This window comes from Octodon degus, unplaced genomic scaffold (genome assembly GCF_000260255.1).
Source record: "Octodon degus isolate 3935 unplaced genomic scaffold, OctDeg1.0 scaffold00036, whole genome shotgun sequence".
In the NCBI taxonomy this organism is placed as follows: Eukaryota; Metazoa; Chordata; class Mammalia; order Rodentia; family Octodontidae; genus Octodon; species Octodon degus.
Window position 1 is genome coordinate 10412208 of NW_004524612.1, and position 18378 is coordinate 10430585.

The 18378-nt window shown below is 37.7% G+C and overlaps 1 protein-coding gene across 1 annotated transcript in view; it reads left to right on the forward strand.

The window, feature by feature from the left end:
- Adam28 (ADAM metallopeptidase domain 28) overlaps positions 1–18378 on the forward strand; it is a 70923-nt gene that overhangs the window by 2370 nt on the left and 50175 nt on the right. The window contains exons 2-6 of the mRNA XM_004630735.2: positions 3918–4021; positions 7559–7635; positions 10015–10093; positions 12652–12728; positions 14925–15117. Of these exons, the coding sequence (XP_004630792.1) occupies positions 3918–4021; positions 7559–7635; positions 10015–10093; positions 12652–12728; positions 14925–15117 (530 nt within the window). The remainder of the gene's footprint in view (positions 1–3917; positions 4022–7558; positions 7636–10014; positions 10094–12651; positions 12729–14924; positions 15118–18378) is intronic.

Consider the following 18378-nt stretch of genomic DNA (forward strand, 5'->3'; position numbering starts at 1 on the left):
TGGCACAGCATGTGGTAACAGGGATACAAGGCAAGTCCTTGAGCTTGCAGGCAGGCACTTAGACTGCGGAGCTAAGCCATGTGTTTTTGCAAAATACAGAATAGACAGGAATAGACAGTACTTTTTGAAATTGCTTTATTTCAAACTAGCTATTCTTTCTTGCCATTTAAGAGGACAAGACAACCCCAAACAGTACATTCAATTTAACCTCAATAGTCAAAATGATAGGCTTCATTACAATATGGATCTTCTTCACTGTTTCTGCTCATATCTACTGTGTGAAGTTTAAAATCATGAGAGAGTTTAAAGGAATATAGAGATTTTCAGTACTTAAGTCTATGCCATTATGTAAATCTTATTTCAAGGCTTGATGCCACGTCTCTGGAGAGACATTACTTTAAAGGCCCTGAACAAATCTGATCAAAAATGAAAATATCAATATTATATACAAACATCTGAATTTCCAATGTGGCATGCAAAACATCAGAGACCGAGATGCTTTCTAGGCCAAGGTCTGTTATATTTGTCTTTTTAATGAGCTTTGCCTTTTCTAAAAATAATGAGCAGCAGTAGTCCTGCAGAACAACAAAACCAGTTATTCAACTGAAACCACAATGATAATTTTCTTTTCCTTGATGTAGTTTTGCTGGGGCCAAACTAATCTAACATATGAGTTCTGTGCGAGGAAAAATTACTTACTAAAATAAGTTAGTAGAAATACATTGTGTTACTCGTGGGTTTGTGTACTGTCTGGGTGCCCATAGCTGGATTTGTTCCACCAGCTTCAAAACAACTAACCTGAGATTATTCATCTGGTAGGAGCCATCTCTAACTGCATCCACCGGAGGATGAGCGTTCAGGTCTGCTACATCCTAATTGGTGCCTGCTGGGTAAACTGTTGTATCTCAGATCTCATTGTTTCAGGGGCCTTCTAGCTTTCAGGGAAACAAGATCTTCAGGTGAAATTCTACCCGCTTTCTTTAGAGTACTTACTGTGCTGAAAGAATGTGGAATGAACTGGATATTCACTTGTTTCACACTGCAAAGAGTGAGAAGTTGCTAAAGGTTTCTTTTCTTTCTTTTTTTTCTTTGTATATTTTTAAGGAAGGGTCTATAGGATATTCAGGGTCTCACTACTAGATCGGACTTGGAGTGATCCACCAGTTTACAGCCTCCCAAGAGCTGGGATTGCAGATGCGTAGCACCACACCCAGTATCAACTGCGTCTCAGTGCTACCTGGGGGTGGGACCAGCACAACAGGCCAGGGGATGGAACCCCCAGCCCCTGTGCCTGCTTGCAGGTGGCTAAGAGTTGCTTAAAGGAATACTTTCTATATTTATGGTTTGTTTACTTTGTTTTGGTTTTTATTTGGAAGCACTCACCATGAAAGAAAGTGTTGGAAAATTTAAAACTAATGCACACATGCGCACAGGAGCTTGCGCAAGCGCACACACACATATTGAGCCCATATTTAAGAGTCAATTGGAAAGTCTTGATTTCCCAAAATCTGTGAATTCAGAAACTATTTAGAAATGTGTCGATCAGAGGACACAGCATAAAAACTGGGGGTTGAGTAGAAGGACTTCTTTCCCACCTCACCATTCCTGATTATAGTATGTATCACCACTTCCTGTTTTTAGACAAGGACCAGGTAGACAATCAGGGTTTCATGAGCCAAAGGGAGCTCAGACTAATCTGTCCTGTTGACATCATATACATGACACATGAAAACCATTGATGCAACATTTTGAAAAGAGCTGCTGAGGTTATATTGGTGACATATGGCTTCACCAAGTCAATGTTAATAGGACTGACTGTATTGACTAGACTCCACAATACACCAGCAGCACATTGGTGCCTTACAGTGTTCTTGTCTTGTGGCATCGAATTAAAGGAAGCAGTAATAAATTGTGTCAATACCACCAGTTAAATTCTGGCAAGAGTCTATTTCTTTAATCCCTTGGCACCTTACTTTCCTGAAGTAATTATGAAAATTTAATTGGATCGAAAGAAATTCAGTATTTAGTGTTCCTGTAGACTTTTGTATGTCTGTTCTGGAAATGTTTTATGACAAATATCCTATATTTTCTTTACCAAAATAAAGTATATCAGAGATTATCTCCCTGACAAGAAGAAATAAGTAGTTAAAAAACTTGCAATGTTATTCTTGAATACAGTGATGTGATAAGGCTTATTTTATAACTCATTAGAATTTATTTAACCAAATGACCATGACCCCTGCAGAACTAAGAGAGTACAGTTATTTGCATGCAATGATAGAATACTTGATCAAGCATTAGACATATTTAATTTCCTCCTTCTTTTCAAACATTTAAACTCAAATAAAACTTAAATTTAAGATATACTTGTGTCAGTACCATGGTTTTAAGTGTCTTTGACATGTTTAAAAGAGTAATTCTCAGGTCACTAAAAGAAAAGCTCTTCTGTGAGCATCCCATTTTTAGACTCAAAGAGTTCTTAGGCAGTTTCTTCACCTTTTGTGCTTTTCCAAGATACATGGAAATGGCTCTTGAGGGAGCAAATCAGCTAAAATCATTGTACAATGTCAAAATTTGATATTATTTGATAGTTTTGAATTTTCAAAGAAAATTTGAAGACACAAATGTTTTATTACCTAGAGTAAACTAAAGCCATAAAAATCCAGCCCTCCAGGATGACTGGTGGACAGTGATCAGTGAAATGTCGGTTCTGTCTAAGTCAATTACATTAACATAAATTTGTATTACTGTAGGAGCTAGGTTCCTGGGATTCTTACTACTGAGTTCAACACCTATTTTTAATTTAAGACAGGAACTCACTAAATTGACCAGGCTGGTCTCAAATTCGAGGGCCACCTGCTCAGCCGCTAAGTATCTGGGGTTAAATATTTGAGTCACCACACCCAGCTAGATTCCAGGACTTTACTAAGCTAATACTGTAGTCAGAGAGCCCTGTAATCCTTACATAAAAAGGCTAAGACCTTTCCAGTCTGCATCTTCACAAATTGTGGGTGAGTGATGCCTCTGCCTTTGAATCCCACTGCAGTCCCTGTCCCGGGTGGACCTGCAGCTGGTAAGCTTTCCTTAGCTGTTGCCTTCCTCACAGCAGGAACTAGATCGAGAAAGTAGAGAATCTAGTTTTGACTTTGGGGAAACTACAAACTGCTCTCTCTTTACAAGATTTACAGAAACAATGTGCAGATATAAGTAGGTTACATCGGATGACCTTCCAATTCTCCTTCAATACAAGTGTCTGCTCAGAGAGGTCCTTTCAGGTGGGTGATTCCCTTCAAATCATTTACTTCTATAATTTCCATTTTTCTTACATATTTTTGTATGAAAATGAAAGGGTTATTTGTATTGTTAATGCCTGCCCCTTCTATGAACTACTACTAGAGCTTGTTCTTACTATGACTTAGTAGTCAAGTATTGCTATTGACAAAGCCATTCATATTAGAATCAGAAATGTATACTCAGACTATAACACTTCTACAACATATGGTTTTTAGATTGCTTCCTTTCCATTATTCTGGGACTCGTTGTCTTCTCAGAGGATTAGTTTACCTTCAGCTTCCCCTTCCTGTTGGCATCTACTGCTGCTCCTTAGCGGGGATGCAGGATAATAAAGAGAAATAGAAAAATCAATGAGAAATGTCATTAAATCAAGAAACACTGAACATCTTTTAGTGGTGAAGTATTTGCAGATATAGATCAAAGATTTGAGAGAAAGAGTAGATTTTTTTATACTGTCTGTCTTTCCTGATGTAAGCATACTGATCACTGGCATACACTGCATAAGATCTGTGTGTGGGGTCCTTTGTTTTGAGTACAATAAGGATTGCCATTACTAAGATGAGCTTATTTTTATTCTGCTGCTAAGTATACTTTTTCTTCTCTTTCCCTCTCTGCCCCTTCAGTAAGTGCTGTGAAAGAGCTCCCTCAGGCAAAGAAGTATGAAGTTGTTTATCCTGTAAGACTTCATCCACTACACAAAAGAGAAGTCAAAGAACCAGAAAAACAGGTATAGCTTCTGATTTATCAGACAATTCTGGGTTAGAAAAAGTACGTGTCTGTGTATATCATAAGCAAGTGGTTATGCCTTATATCTAGATGTCTCCCCATCATATACTGATAGGTGGGGTTTTGGGGAGTAACTGAATCATGTGCATGTAACCTTGGATCATGGCTGTGTGATACTGGGTTAGTGTATCCATTGGTTTAGCAGAATGCTGGGTGTGGATGGTGGATTTACTAAAGAAGGAAGCCCCCCTCCTCAATGTGGGTAGTGCCAAAGAATAGTCTTGCAGCCTAAGTGGAATGAAAAACCAAAGAAGGAGTCTCCCTGCTGCCTGCCTGCCATGCTGTGGGCTGTTTCTCCACTGGCCTGCTACCTGATCTTGGAGCCAGCCGACCAAGGAGTAGAACATGTACAAGTTTTGACCTAAATAAACCTTTCTCACTTTAACATATGGGTGTCAGGTATATTGCCCCATCAATGAGAAAACAACTAAGAAATATGCATACTATATGATATACATATTATATATAACATAATTCAATATAGATATATTCTATATGTCTTATGTGGCAAGTAAACTTTGAAGTTTTCAATTGTCATGCCTTAGAATTAAATAACAATACTGATAATATCTGTAATTAACATTCACTCTTTTAATCTTTATAATCTAAAATTCTACCCTTATATTTATTTTACAAATCAAGGTTGTGAAAAGTAAAATAAACTGACTCAGTTATCCTAGAGTATGAAGTTTAATATGATTATTCTGAACATTTCAGCAAATAATTATATAATTATATACAACTTTTTTATCTGCCTAACACCTATCTAATCTATCTATCTATCTATCTATCTATCTATCTATCTATCTATCTCTATATATCTCTATCCATACACATGTGATTACGGCCATTCAAAAACAGAAAAAAATGTGTAAGGGAATGTATGTTCACATATTAATTTGAAGTTTGTTTTTTCTTAATTGTTAATATTAAAATATTTTATATAACGAGAGACCAATACTCTTAAGTGAAATGAATCAGGTCTGTACATGCAGACATCATATTGTCTCAGTGTGAGAACCTGAAAGAGAAAAATGGAATCTGAAGCATACAATAGATACTGGGAAAAGGGAGTACTTATTCAAAAGGAAAGAGTTACTGAGTTGAGGGGAAGGAATGGAGAGGGAGTGGGGGAAAGAGATTTATCTATGTAAATAAACAGGATGGTTTGGACAACTGTACCGTGAATTTCTGCTGGCCTATGGAAAGGGGCAGATAATGATTAATTTATTTTGTCTCCTTTTTTCAACTGTTTCTCCTCTTAATTTCTTATATGTTTCTTTGTTTTTTGTTTTTTCTTTCTTCCTCCCATTTTGCATGCATATATCTGGTAATATGAATAACTGGTTGGAACACAATACTATGCATTACAACAAATACTGTGAAATTCATATCACTTTATTAAGTGAAATTCTGTATCACCTGTAATTTTTCTGTTTTAATATTATTTTGTACTTTCTTTATAAAATAAAAAATTTTGCAATTCTTATAACTTAATGAAATAAAATTCTCAGCCAACATTCCCTGATTCACTAGGTTCTTCTTCAGTGTAGCTTTCTTCAAGTGATTTATTATAGTCTATTACGAATGCCAACTACCTTTCTCTGAATATTTTGTTGAAAATTTGGGTATGGTTGAAGCACTTTTGAGCATGAGTATGAATAGATTTACCCACCACTGTAAAAACAAATTTAAGATTTTTCTTTAAAAAGATATTTTGATACAACATCAAGAATAGGCACATGCTAGATGATAAGTATTAATTTTTTAAATAATTGAGTAGATGGGTGTAATTGATATGACATGTTTAACATTTACTATAGACTTACTAGATGTAGAGTTCTTGGCTAACTTAAATTCCTGCACAAGCCTTAGTGCTTTTCTGAGCTGGGCTGAAAGTGTGTGGGGTCTTAATGCAGAATATTAGCTGGTATTCATTTCTCAGCTTTTCCAGTTGTCCCTGTATAAACCCAGAGACACAGAAACTTGACATCATTTTTCTTAATGTGGAATTAATAAAGATATTGCTTATATCATATGTAAACTTTGAGATTTATTGTATGAGAAGTGAGGCAGGATGCAAATTCAAACTACAAGTTTGAGTTTATACTGACCTTGCCCTGGGAATCCCATCATATTACATTTTTTAAGAGTTATTTCCAAGACTTTAATAGCTTCAGTGCACAGTAAATATGCCTAGATTTTACTTACATTTTTTTTTAACAAACTTGCTGCTCAACCTAGGTATTCCTAACAATATATTTATTGCTATCCCTATGTCTCATGTCATGGATATCTTGCTACTTAAACTATTTAGTTAAAGAGTAGCCCACCTATCCTAATATATATAAAGAGCACTACAAAATGGTCCTTCATTTATATCCCTCTTTCTTGTTTACTTTTGTCAGAGATGGGTATTCCTTTGCCACTTACGTATTGTAGGTGTGTGAATTCAGCAAAATAATCCAATATAGTCCAGTAGTCCATAAACCCATTGTCTATGGGTTATCCATAGACAATGCCAATGGCAATGCCTTTGCCACTGACAATGGCAATGCTAGTCTTTTACAGCTCAGCATATTAATATGGACACAGCTACTTTCTCTTAATTCAATGAGAAGAAAGATTTGAACTAATAGTGTTTGGACAGGATATCATGTCTGCATCTTATACTATGAATAACTCTACAAAGACAACAATATACAATGTATCAATTATTGTAATCGTCCTACTAACCTGCTTTGAAACTGTCTCATTGCTATTTGTTTCTCAATAAAATTAATCAATATAAATAAATAAATAAAAAGTATAACACAACAGAAAAAGAGTAGCCCACCTATATGTTTTGTAAGGTTAGTATGTAATATTTTGTGTATCAACAGAGCCTTTCCTCAGGTCATGCTGAAGTCATAGGCAGAATTTCACAATTTACTTCCTGATTTATTTTTAAAAATGCTGATTTTCGATCTACAGTGATGGTATGTGGTTTTTTTTTGGTGTGTGTGTGTGTGTGAGAGAGAGAGAGAGAGAGAGAGAGAGAGAGAGAGAGAGAAAGAGAGAGAGAGAGAGCCTATGAGAGTGCACTCGGCTTTCTCTTCTGTTTTGAAACTGTATGGATTAATTTAAAAATGGTGTTTCGTACGTCTGTGACATGTCCTTCCATCTTTTTCCCTTGTCCCTAACCTCTGTCTTGAGATATAAATGTTTGTTCCATAAACATTTATTGATTCAAATGAATTTTTGCAAAACATATTAATTTTACCTTTAAAGAATAGCTATAGATTTCTCAGACAATTTATCATTTAGTTGGTAAAATTGTTTGATTCCTTCATAGGGGAAGATGCAGATATCTGGGGTCTTGTCATCGACTAGGCAAAGAAATGCACAGATTACCAGATGGTGACTAAACCAACAGAAGTAGCCCAGCACGTACTCATGTGAACTTCTGAACTCACAGTAAATGTTTGTGATTTTACAGGAACAATTTGAAACCGAATTAAAGTATAAAATGACAGTGAATGGAAAAATTGCAGTGCTTTACTTAAAGAAAAGCAAGTAAGTGTTTTTAACTCTGATAGTCTTCTCATCTAGATGAAGTTCGCTTGTAGAAAGTGTGCTAATCAAGTGTGTCACTACTTTTGGCTCTCACCAATCAGCTTTCACTCTCAATGTGCCCCAGTGAGTAGTTGTTTCTACTAAAGTAGTAGAAATGCATTGGGTGAAACAAAACTTCATTAATGTGTTGATATTTTAGACTTAAGACGCGATGAAGATGGAGAAGACATACATTCTACCCAGTGAAAGATAACACGGGGAGAGCTCAATGCATTTTCTATCACTTTTAAAATCTCCTTTACATGATTACAACTTACTACCGTAACACTGAAAGATGATCTTCTACAGCCTACTCCAGCACCAATGGTTTTTCTATCCAGCAATCCACTCATCCATTTTCCTTATTTATCACATAGCCTATTGTGACTTCATTCTCTTCATATGATCAATCAGAATTGAACACATCTTCAATGCCAGAAGAACCCTAACTCCCCAAAGCCACCAGTCTCACCTACATCTTGAACCTTCTATCCCTGGACTATTTTTAAACTCATTTTCCCCAAATCTGTACTTTTAATCCCTTTATCATTCCATATAAAGTAGCAAGATTTCCTCCAAAAAATAGTTTATTATCTTTTGAAAACAGACAAAATAAACTGAAATTTGGAACCAGTGTGGTATAAAGGAACTAGTATAGACTTTGGACTCAGGCCACTCTGAATATGATTCTTTGAACTATGAAAATAGGGGAAATAATATTCTCATAGGATTGAATTGAATATTACACATTACATTTCTAACACACTGCCTGCTCTAAACATCCTCTCACTTGCTGCTTTTTTAAAAAAAAATGTATTATTCACACAACATGGAATCATCTTAAGTGCCTATTGATAAGTGAGTGGGTAAAGAAATTGTAGTATATGTAGACATGCATGCAGTGGTATATTATTTAATTTCAAACAAGGAAATCCTACCATTTGCAATGACATGGATAGACTCAGATCCCATTTTACAGAATGAATTAGGTAGACAAGAACATTGCATGACACCATTTCTGGGTTGGTTCTAACGAAGTCTGACTCACAGAAACTAAGGCTCGGAGAGACTAGGGGAGGGAGGAGGAAATAGGGAAGAAGGTGTGGATCACAGGAGACAAACTTTCAGTTGTGAGTTCTGGAAATCTACCATGAAGTGTAGTGTTCGTAGCTGGTAATAATGTATTTTATACTTGAAATACGTTCATAGAGTAAGTCTTAAGTATTCCCAACACATATAAACAAATGTGAGGTGGCAAATTATGATAGCCAGCTTGATTATGCTCATCATTTCATAATGAATTTTTATATCAAACTGTCACATCATACAACCTAAGAAGTGAAGGATTCATTCTATCTGAAAAGAAACCAGAGTACATTACATAACTTAAATATCTTTGATTTTAATTTGTTGTATATGCCACATATATACATGCAAACAGATACAGAAACACAGACACACAGAAAGACAGAAAAACAGACAGAAACACAGAAAGACAGGAAAATAGACACATATATAGACATCTCTCCATAGTCTCAAAAATTGGTTCTAAAATATTTTAAGGTTATCAAATCACTAATTTCTCAAATTCCTTGCATAAAATTGCATAATATTTGCATAGAGCTTATGTGCATCCTCCTGTATACTTTCAGTCATCTCTAGATCATTTAATATAGCTAATAAAGCATACATGCCTTGAAAATAGTTGTATTACTCAGGAAATAGTGACAACAAAAAAATTACTTCTCATACAGTATTTTTTTCCAAATATGTTCCAGCTGAGGTTGGTTGAAAATTAGGATGTTGAACTCCTGGAGAGGAGCAGTTATCAGCACACAGACACCCAGGCTACTATTTCTGATCACTAACTGAAAGAATTTTAAGAAACCCAGTGAAAATGCCAGAAGGGCCCTTTCTGTCCCGCTCGAGTCCAGTCCCAGTGAGTGTTGCTCTGAGGTCACTGGGAATGAGGACTTGGGAGAAACGGTAGCTATCCCAGTGTAGATAGAAGCGTTCTTCGCTCACGTCCTTCATTTTTATCAACTTTGACCCTGACAGTTCCGCATCTTAATAAAGTCCCTCCTCAGACAAGCCTGCAAAGTCCCACAAGGGAGCAGGCTCTGCTCCACCCTGCTCAGAAATGTCCCTCCCCTGCTGGTCCTTCCAAGGTAAGCAGCCTTTTTTTTTTTTTCTGCTTGCACTTGTCTTGACGGGTCTGAAGGAGGAACTGGCGAGTTACAACTTTTCTCTACACCTTGAGAGAACTCATTTTGATCAACAAAAGAACTCATTTTTCTTGACATTAGTGAAAGTAACTAGATTTTGTTTTTCTTCCTCTAGGGATCTTCTTGCTTCCAACTACATGGAAACACACTACAATTCCTCTGGAAAGGCGGTCACAACAAGTCCACAAATCATGGTATACCAGCCTCCCAGGTTCCTTGTCAATGTGCGCCTGACCCAAAGGCCTGTCACTGTGTCCTGGCCAGTGAGATAGAAAGGACACAACATCTGAAGCCTTGCAAGGCTTTTGTCACCAGTGATAATAACTTAACTGATTCTCTATCTCTAACATTTTCTCAGCTGGAAGCCATTCCTGGCAACCCTAGTAACCTTTTACTTATTTCAGGATAGGTGGTCAGAAAGAGCATGCCTTTCCTTTAATATCATTTTCTTTGGGGTAAGTTTTGGTAGCCTGGAGAATTAAACACCTTTGGGATTCTTTGCCGGGCCTGATCACCTCCCTCAAACTCAAGTCTGTGTCCTCAATGGCATTTGTAGGGTTTCATATGCTCCTTAACTGATACCAATCTGGCCCCCTCTCCAGAAGGAGCACCTGGCAGCATGCAGCAAGGCTTTCTTCAAGAGCCTTATAAATATTTTTGCTAAACAATGATATAAAATTCTACGTAGCACAGGAAAGCTATTCATTCTTGAGCATTAATTTTATAGCCATCTCCACTACTGAATTTGGTTTTTAATGTACAAATCTTTTGGTGGAGTTTTGGGGTCTTCTATGTAGAGTATTATGTCCTCTGCAACTAACGATAATTTAACTTCTTCCTTTCCTATCCTTATGTTTTTTCTTTTTGTTGTCTATTTGTCCTGACTACTGTCTCTATAACCTAAAAGAGTAAGTAAGAGCCAAAATGCACAATAGATTATATGAAGTAGGAAAAAGGGTCAAGAGGAAAGAGTAACTAAAGAGGTAGAAGCGGAAAAGGAAGGAAGGGAAAGGAAAAATTCTAAGAGGAAGGATAAAATGGAAAGAAAGCTTTGTAAATGAGGAGGGGAAAAGGGATTGAAGAGAGGGCATTGGAAAGAAGAGGAGTCAAGATCTATCACATATAGGCACAAATCTCCTGAGTGTGATTTTTATGTATATCTAAATTGTACCAATAAACTTGAAAAATAAAAGACTTTACCTGGGCCAACACCTTATTTGTTCTAAATGAGGTAAGTACTTCATGGAACATCCACTTGGAAAACGTCAGCCAATGAAAGGAGTGAAAGCTGTGCAAATTCATCTTATTCAGGTGAAACTATTCAGCTAAATTATGAGGCAAAAATAAAATAGAATAGCCTATAATTAAGGGAAAAATCTAGAAGGTCTTAGGAAATAATTAATGAACTATTAGTTACTAAAGTTAAAGAATGACAGCCTGTAAATGCCTGCCTGGCAAGCACAAAATCCCAGGTTTGATCCCCAGCGCAAAAAAGAGAGAAAGAATGAAAGAACAAACAAATGAAAGAACGAATGAATGAATGAAAGAAAGAAAGAAAGAAAGAAAGAAAGAAAGAAAGAAAGAAAGAAATGAAGCAGGCAGGCAGGAAGGCAGGAAAGAAGGAAGGAAGCAAGCCTGGATGAGCTTGGTGGCACATGCCTGTAATCCCAGCACTTGAGAGGATGAGGCAGGATTGTCATGAGTTCATAGCCAGCCCAGGCTACAAAATAAACTCAAGACCAGTTTGAACTATGTAATGAAACCCTGTCTCAAAAAGCATTAAATAAATAAATAAATAAATAAATATCAGGTATCTGGAGGACTCAGGTTTTAAATTTACAGTCACTAAAGGCATTTCCTGCAAGCAACATTTAACATGTTAGTCCTATATCAGCAGCAAAAGTATGTAATTAATACTTTATAAGTATTAGGGAACATTCACTGACAGTAAATACTTTAGCACTTAAAACCCTTATATCAGGTGGTCTGAGCCTGGCAAGTGCAAGGACTCAGTTCCATCCATGGTGCCTCATGTCATGCTGGCCCCAGAACTCAGAGCACTGTGCCAGCTACCAAAACTGGGCATGGTGGCTCAGCCTGTAATCCCAGCGCTGGGGAGGCTGAGACAGGAGGATCACTGCAAGTCTGAGCTGCATAGTGAGACCCTGTACCAAATAAATAAATACATTAAAGATTTAAAAAAAACCCTTATATTTAATCATTTTTTTACATCTCTAAGCTGACTCTTGTCTAGCAAACAATACTTTGAAAGGACTCTAAATCTTATGTCAAGATTTCAAATTCTTTAAACAAACATTCACTTGAGAGATAGTATAACAGTAATTTATATGACATTAGAAGCAGTACATATTTAGAAGACCAGAATGACAGGTGTTCCAAGCATGGCCCTAGTATTACACATTGCTATCTTCAGTGCAGTTGCTTGGTTCACAGGTATCAGCATGTATAGTTAGTCAGGGTGAGAATCCTACCAATTAACTGCTAGTTTCAAAAACCTGCTGAAGGTTCTCAGGATCATTGCCTTAACCATCTAATGCATACAAATATACAGTTTTGCCCCTGCCATATTTCCTAGCTTTTCTCCTTGCCCTCTCTTCATTTTGAAACTATCTCATCGCTATTTGTTTCTCAATAAAATTAATTAAAAAAAGATTTCAAATTCAAGTGTATAAGTGAGTCTGAAAACCATGAGTACCCCCCCTCTACAAAAATCCTTTCCCTTTTTTTTTAGGATGATTGTTACTACCAAGGACACATCATGAATGAAAAGATTTCTGATGCCAGCATCAGCACATGTAGGGGCCTAAGGTAAGACTTCGTTAAGTTTCATATATACCAGGGATAATAGTGTGAGTCTAATTAATCCAAAGAGTCCTAAGTGTAATTATTCCTACAATAGGTGAGCATGAATTCTAAAGGGTAGAAAATTTTGAATTTGAAGAACATTTCTCTTTATACCGGCCAATGACTTGCATACCCGTGTTGCTTTAAAAGTTGTTTGTAGGGGTCTGGCCAGATATCTCAACAGATTAAAGCACCTGCTTAGGCAGACACAGGGGCTGGGGTTTGATTCCAACCCCCACTCTCTACATGCCATGCCATCCCTCTCCCCTAGGCGCATTGAGATGTTGATTGAGACTGGGTGTGGTGGTGCGCACCAGTAATCCAAGCACTTGGGAGGCTGAAAACAGAAAGATCACTACAGGTCCAATCTGTATAGTGAGACCCTGTAGACCTTGTACTAAATACAAACAAAAAGTTCTTTCTTAGGGTGGGCAACATAGCTCAGTGGACTAAATACAGGAGCCAGGGGTTGATCCCTGGCACCTCATGCCGTGCTAGCCCCGCCTCCGCATGCGCTGAGCCAGTGATGGAGTCCAGGCAAGGTAGTGCACACCTGTAATTCCAGCACTAAGAAGGCTGAAAACAGGAGGATCACTAGGAGTACAAGCTGCATAGCAAGACCCTGCACACATACAGAGAGAGAGAGAGAGAGAGAGAGAGAGAGAGAGAGAGAGAGAGAGAGTTATTTGTATTTGATTAATTTAAAAATGTAGGCTTTTTTTTTTCCTGTGGAACCAGGGATTGAACTCAGGCCCTTGTGTTTGCAAGGCAAGCGCTTATCCCACTGAGCCATCTCCGAGGCCCAAATGTAGACTTTTGACATTTGGTATTAGAGTCAGAATCTTTACTGAGGGAAATTCCTTTCCACCCTCTCCCCAACTTCAATTCTTGCTAGCTTGTCTTCACCAGGCCTATTGTGTCCATGTCCGTCTGCTAATGACTTCCTATGCATCTGCCAACAATAAGAATCCCTTGTAATGCTCAGACTCGATCAGCTAATCTTTGTTCTTTGATTTCCAGTTGGACACCATAAAGAATTTCCATGTGACAATGCCACCAACCAAACTAGTGATTATCTGAGAAATTTTTCTTGTTCTCTGAATCTTGGCCACAGGAACAAGTAATCACTTGTCCAATCCGGAAACCTACTTCCTTGTGAACTCTGTGTTGCCTCCCATTGTCAATCCCTTACCAAGACCTATTGATCACAGCTTCAAAATCTGTCCTGAGAGCATTCCTACACTGTTTTCCTGCTGCCCTGACCTATTTCAGCTGTCATGCCCCTTTATGCAAGTTACTGCAAACAAATAAGATAATTGCAGCTTGTCTCCCTGCAGCCACCCTTTCTATCTTCCGATTCTGTGCACTAAAGTAGTCTCACTTTATATGCTTTTGTACTTTTCTTTGTACTAATTAGTTTTTGCAATTGTATATGTCATTTCCCATGTAATTATGTATTCTTATTTAATATACATCTACTTTTCTCCTTGCAGTTGAAGCTCTCTGAGGGAAGAAACTATGACTCTTTTTTTACTCTCTGACTTTGGTCTTGGCTATTTAATATTGGGTGCTCACTGAAAATTAGTTCAATGAGTCTTAGCCCAAGATCGCAGCTTAGGGAGTAGAAAATGAATTAATGGTGTTTGCCTGTCTCATCCTTCATGCATTATCTCTTTCAGCCTTTAGTGTTATTATATGAGCAGGTATCATCAGTGGACAAACTGAGATTAAATTAATTTAGATAATTTTCCTTTCACAGATAATAAGGGACAGGCTTAGGACTATAGCACTTTTGTGTAAGATTCCAAAACATGGTCAATTTTTCATGCACTTTTAGATTAGACACACTTAGATTAGATGAAAATTGGAAGAATGTTGAGCTGAGACAGGAAGTATCTCTTCTAGACTGAAGTGCATGGTTGGCTGATATTTCCGTAGTCACTTCTCCTTAACAGGTGCTATTTCTCTTCAGAGACAGGAAGTTTAGGTCATAGCCCTGAAAGGCATTTCCAGCTATGTTTCATTGTAGTCTATCCCCAGGATTTGAAACTGTTTTTAAATTAACCAGAAATTTTGTGACCTCCTTTCTAGAGCTTATGAATCTGTACCATGTGATGGGGGGGAACATTTCCCCAGAAGCTGAATTCTTGTGTGTTTCAGGGGCTACTTCAGCCAAGGAGACCAAAGGTATTACATCGAGCCTTTGTATGCCACACGTCAGGCTGACCAGGGGCACGCGCTCTTCAGGGATGAGCCCAGTGACGACCAGGATGGTGGCAGCTGTGGGATGGATGATGTGCTGTGGCCAGGTGGACCTCACGAGCATGTGGCCTCACAAGCCACCAGACTAGTTGTACGTGTGGTTTTATTTCTGATTTGTGGCTCTGTCTTTCAGCTTCTCCTGGCTTCCATGCCTACCGGTGTGAGCAACATAGAGTGTTAGTCGCTGTTCAGATGAGAAGATTATAAAGACATTAATCATAAAATACTGCAGTATATTGATGATTCTGTTAACAAGTACTTATGCATTCGCTATGTGAAAGGGTTAAAAAGCAGCTAAGATGTAGTACCTGTCATCAAGGACCGGGCAAAAGTCACAATGTTCTGCAGCCTACAAGAACTCACAAAAAGCGTGTGGTTGTTATTCTGAGATGAAATAGTTTATTGAATTTATGAATGTATGAAACAAGTCTCCTTGAATGGCTTCCACCGGTAGCAGCAATATTACGGTGAGCACAATATTAGAATATTCTTTCTTGTAAGAAATTCTGTTTCTCATCCCAGAAGAGAAATAAATGCAGCTTTTTGGTTTAAACTTTTGAGTGATAACAAAGATAATCAACTATCTTTGTTAGGATTAGTTTTCTTTCCTTCAAGATCTATTTCAAATCTGATTATTTCTTAAATATTCTCAGAATCTCTAAGCAGTGGTGAGAATCATCCTGAATAAAAGTTCAGGTGTGTGCTGTGGGCTTGCATTCTACCAGTGTTATTTAAGAACCTGGGAGAACCAGTCCTGGCACATGTTGGCATAGGCCTCTTGTTCTGTCTCATCTCCTCGGGGAGCCTGAGGAGACGCCCTTGCTGTAGTGACAGGCGGTCGTTGTGGCTTTCCCCTGCCTCACTGCTGTTCCGCTGCCTAAGCTCCTTGCAGTGGCCCTCCTCTGGCTCCAAATATCACTGGAGGATTTAGACAGCTCAGTCCGACTCCCCTTCGCTTTATCTTTATCGCCCATTGGCCTCTCTCCTGGAGATCAGACAGCTATAATTAACTACTTCTTTACATAGCCATTTAAATTTGAATATCACAAACACAACGTGGTAAACCAGAGCTAACAATTGTTGAGTCTCAGGCGATAGTTGCTTTTCTCTCATTTTTCCCATCTCGGCTACCAGGTTTCAGCTTGGCTGAAGTCCTCGTCTGGAAATCATCACCCTTGATTCCGCTCTTCTTCACCCCTTCTTCTAGGGCAGCTATCAGGAATGGGCATCAATCTTCACTTTGCCTTCTGTGTTGATGGCTCCAAGTACCATTCCACAATCACCATGGCGACAGCCTCTACCTAACCTTCCTACTCTTATTACCACCGTGGATCATCCATTTACTTTACTGATGGCTTTTATCGTAAACCACACCACATCTCTTTTCTTTTCAAAGCCCTTCAGTGGCTTTCTATTCAATTTAATAAAAGCCAAACAATTTATTGCAAAATACAAATCCTTGTATAATTAGGGACATACTTACTCTCTCCAGTCTGCACTTTGTACGTTCTAAATATCCTTTCTTTTATTTTCTGACAACAACAAAATCTCATTTATGTTTCAAATATACCAATTTAATTTACCTTAGAGTCTTTCACTAATTGTTTTTTCTGCTGGAATATCTTTTCTCCCCTGGGTTCTCATTGCTTTTAAATTTATTTTTTATTAGTACATGTCTAGCATATAGTGAGCACATTCGTCCCAGGGAATTTGCAACTATACGCCATGTTTTTCAATTCTGTTTCCCATTACCCTCCCTCCCTTCCACCCTTCCCCCATTTACTGAAGCTTAGTTTCCATTTTTTCCTTCAATTCTCACTTTTTTTTCCAAATCTTTTTTCCATTTCTTCCTTTCTCCTCCTTCCATTCCTTGTTTGGCTACTTATTTTTGTTAGGAGTCTTCTTTTCTTCCCACAGCCTTGCTAGTATTTGTTATTGGTTGACTTCTTAATCATAACCATTCTTTCTAGAGTAAGATGGAATTTTAATGTTGTTTTAATTTGCGTTTCTCTGGCTGAAGAAATAGTTTGGCAGTCTAAGCACCTGCCTGGCAAGTGCAAAGACAGGGATTCAATTCCTGGTACCACATGCCCTCCTGGCCCTGGAACCCAGGCTTGCTGTTGGCACACACCTGTAATCTCAGCACTGGGGAGGCTGAGACAGGAAAATCACTACAAGCAATGTAGTGAGACCCTGTACCTAATAAATAAATAATTTTCATTTCTCAATTGACTAATGATGTTAAACATTTTTCATATGTTTATTTGTTATTTATATTTCTTCATTTGAGAAGGGTATATTCATCTCAGACACCCATTTTTTATTGGGTCTGAATTTGGGGGCCCAGTTTTTAAAAATTCTTTATATTTTCTAGATAGAAGTCCTTTACCTAAGAGAGAGTTGGCTAAAATTTTTGTCCAATTCATGGGATTTCTTTTTATTCTGTTGGCAATTTCTTTTGTTGTGCAAAAACTTTTCAATAAAGTGATATTTTAGTTGTTCTTGCTTTGAAATATTTCCCCTACAACCTGTGTTTTGTGCATGAAGTCTTTTCCTGCACCTGTGTTCTGTTTGAATATTTATCTTTGATCCACTTTGCCTTTAGCTTAGTAAATGGTGATAGATGTTTCTCTAGTTTTAGTCTTCTGCACCATGGTAATGGTGCGGTTTTTCCAGCACCATTTATTAAGCAGACCGTCTTTCTTCCAGTGAACATATTTGTCCCCTTCATCAAAGATGGCTGAATGTGTTTATAGTTGTCTCTGCATCTTCTCATTTGTTCCACTGATACTCAGGTCTGTACTCTTGCCAGTACCATGCTCATTTTATCATAACAGCTTTGTAGTATAATTTTAAGTCAGGGATTGTGATGCCTCCTGCCTTGTTTTTGTTGCCCAGTATTGCTTTTGCTATCCTAGGGCTTTTCCAGTGTAGGGTTATAAAAGCAAAATAAACATAAAAGATTCAACAAATGAATAAAATTTAAAAGAAATTTTTAAAAAAGAAAAGAATCTTCTTATGGGTTAACTTCTGAAAGAAAGTTTTGCTGACGATTCTTTTTGAAATAAATTCTTTTAGATAATTGTGCATGAGAAAAAGCCCAGGGGCTGAAACTAAGGGAAATATTAGCTTTACTTCACTTTTTATTCCAGGGAGGGTGAAACTAAATGATATCAGCAGCTGTCTGGAGGGGGGACTAAGTATATGGAGGGTTAAGGATTGAGGATTGTAGTCTCAAACTATCTGAATGGAATGCTTGTAGTTAAAGCTGAAAGGACAGTCAGCAGAGAGCTGGCACCAGAAAGACTACAGGTCCGGTTCTAAAATATTTTACCACCCTTAACTCTCATTT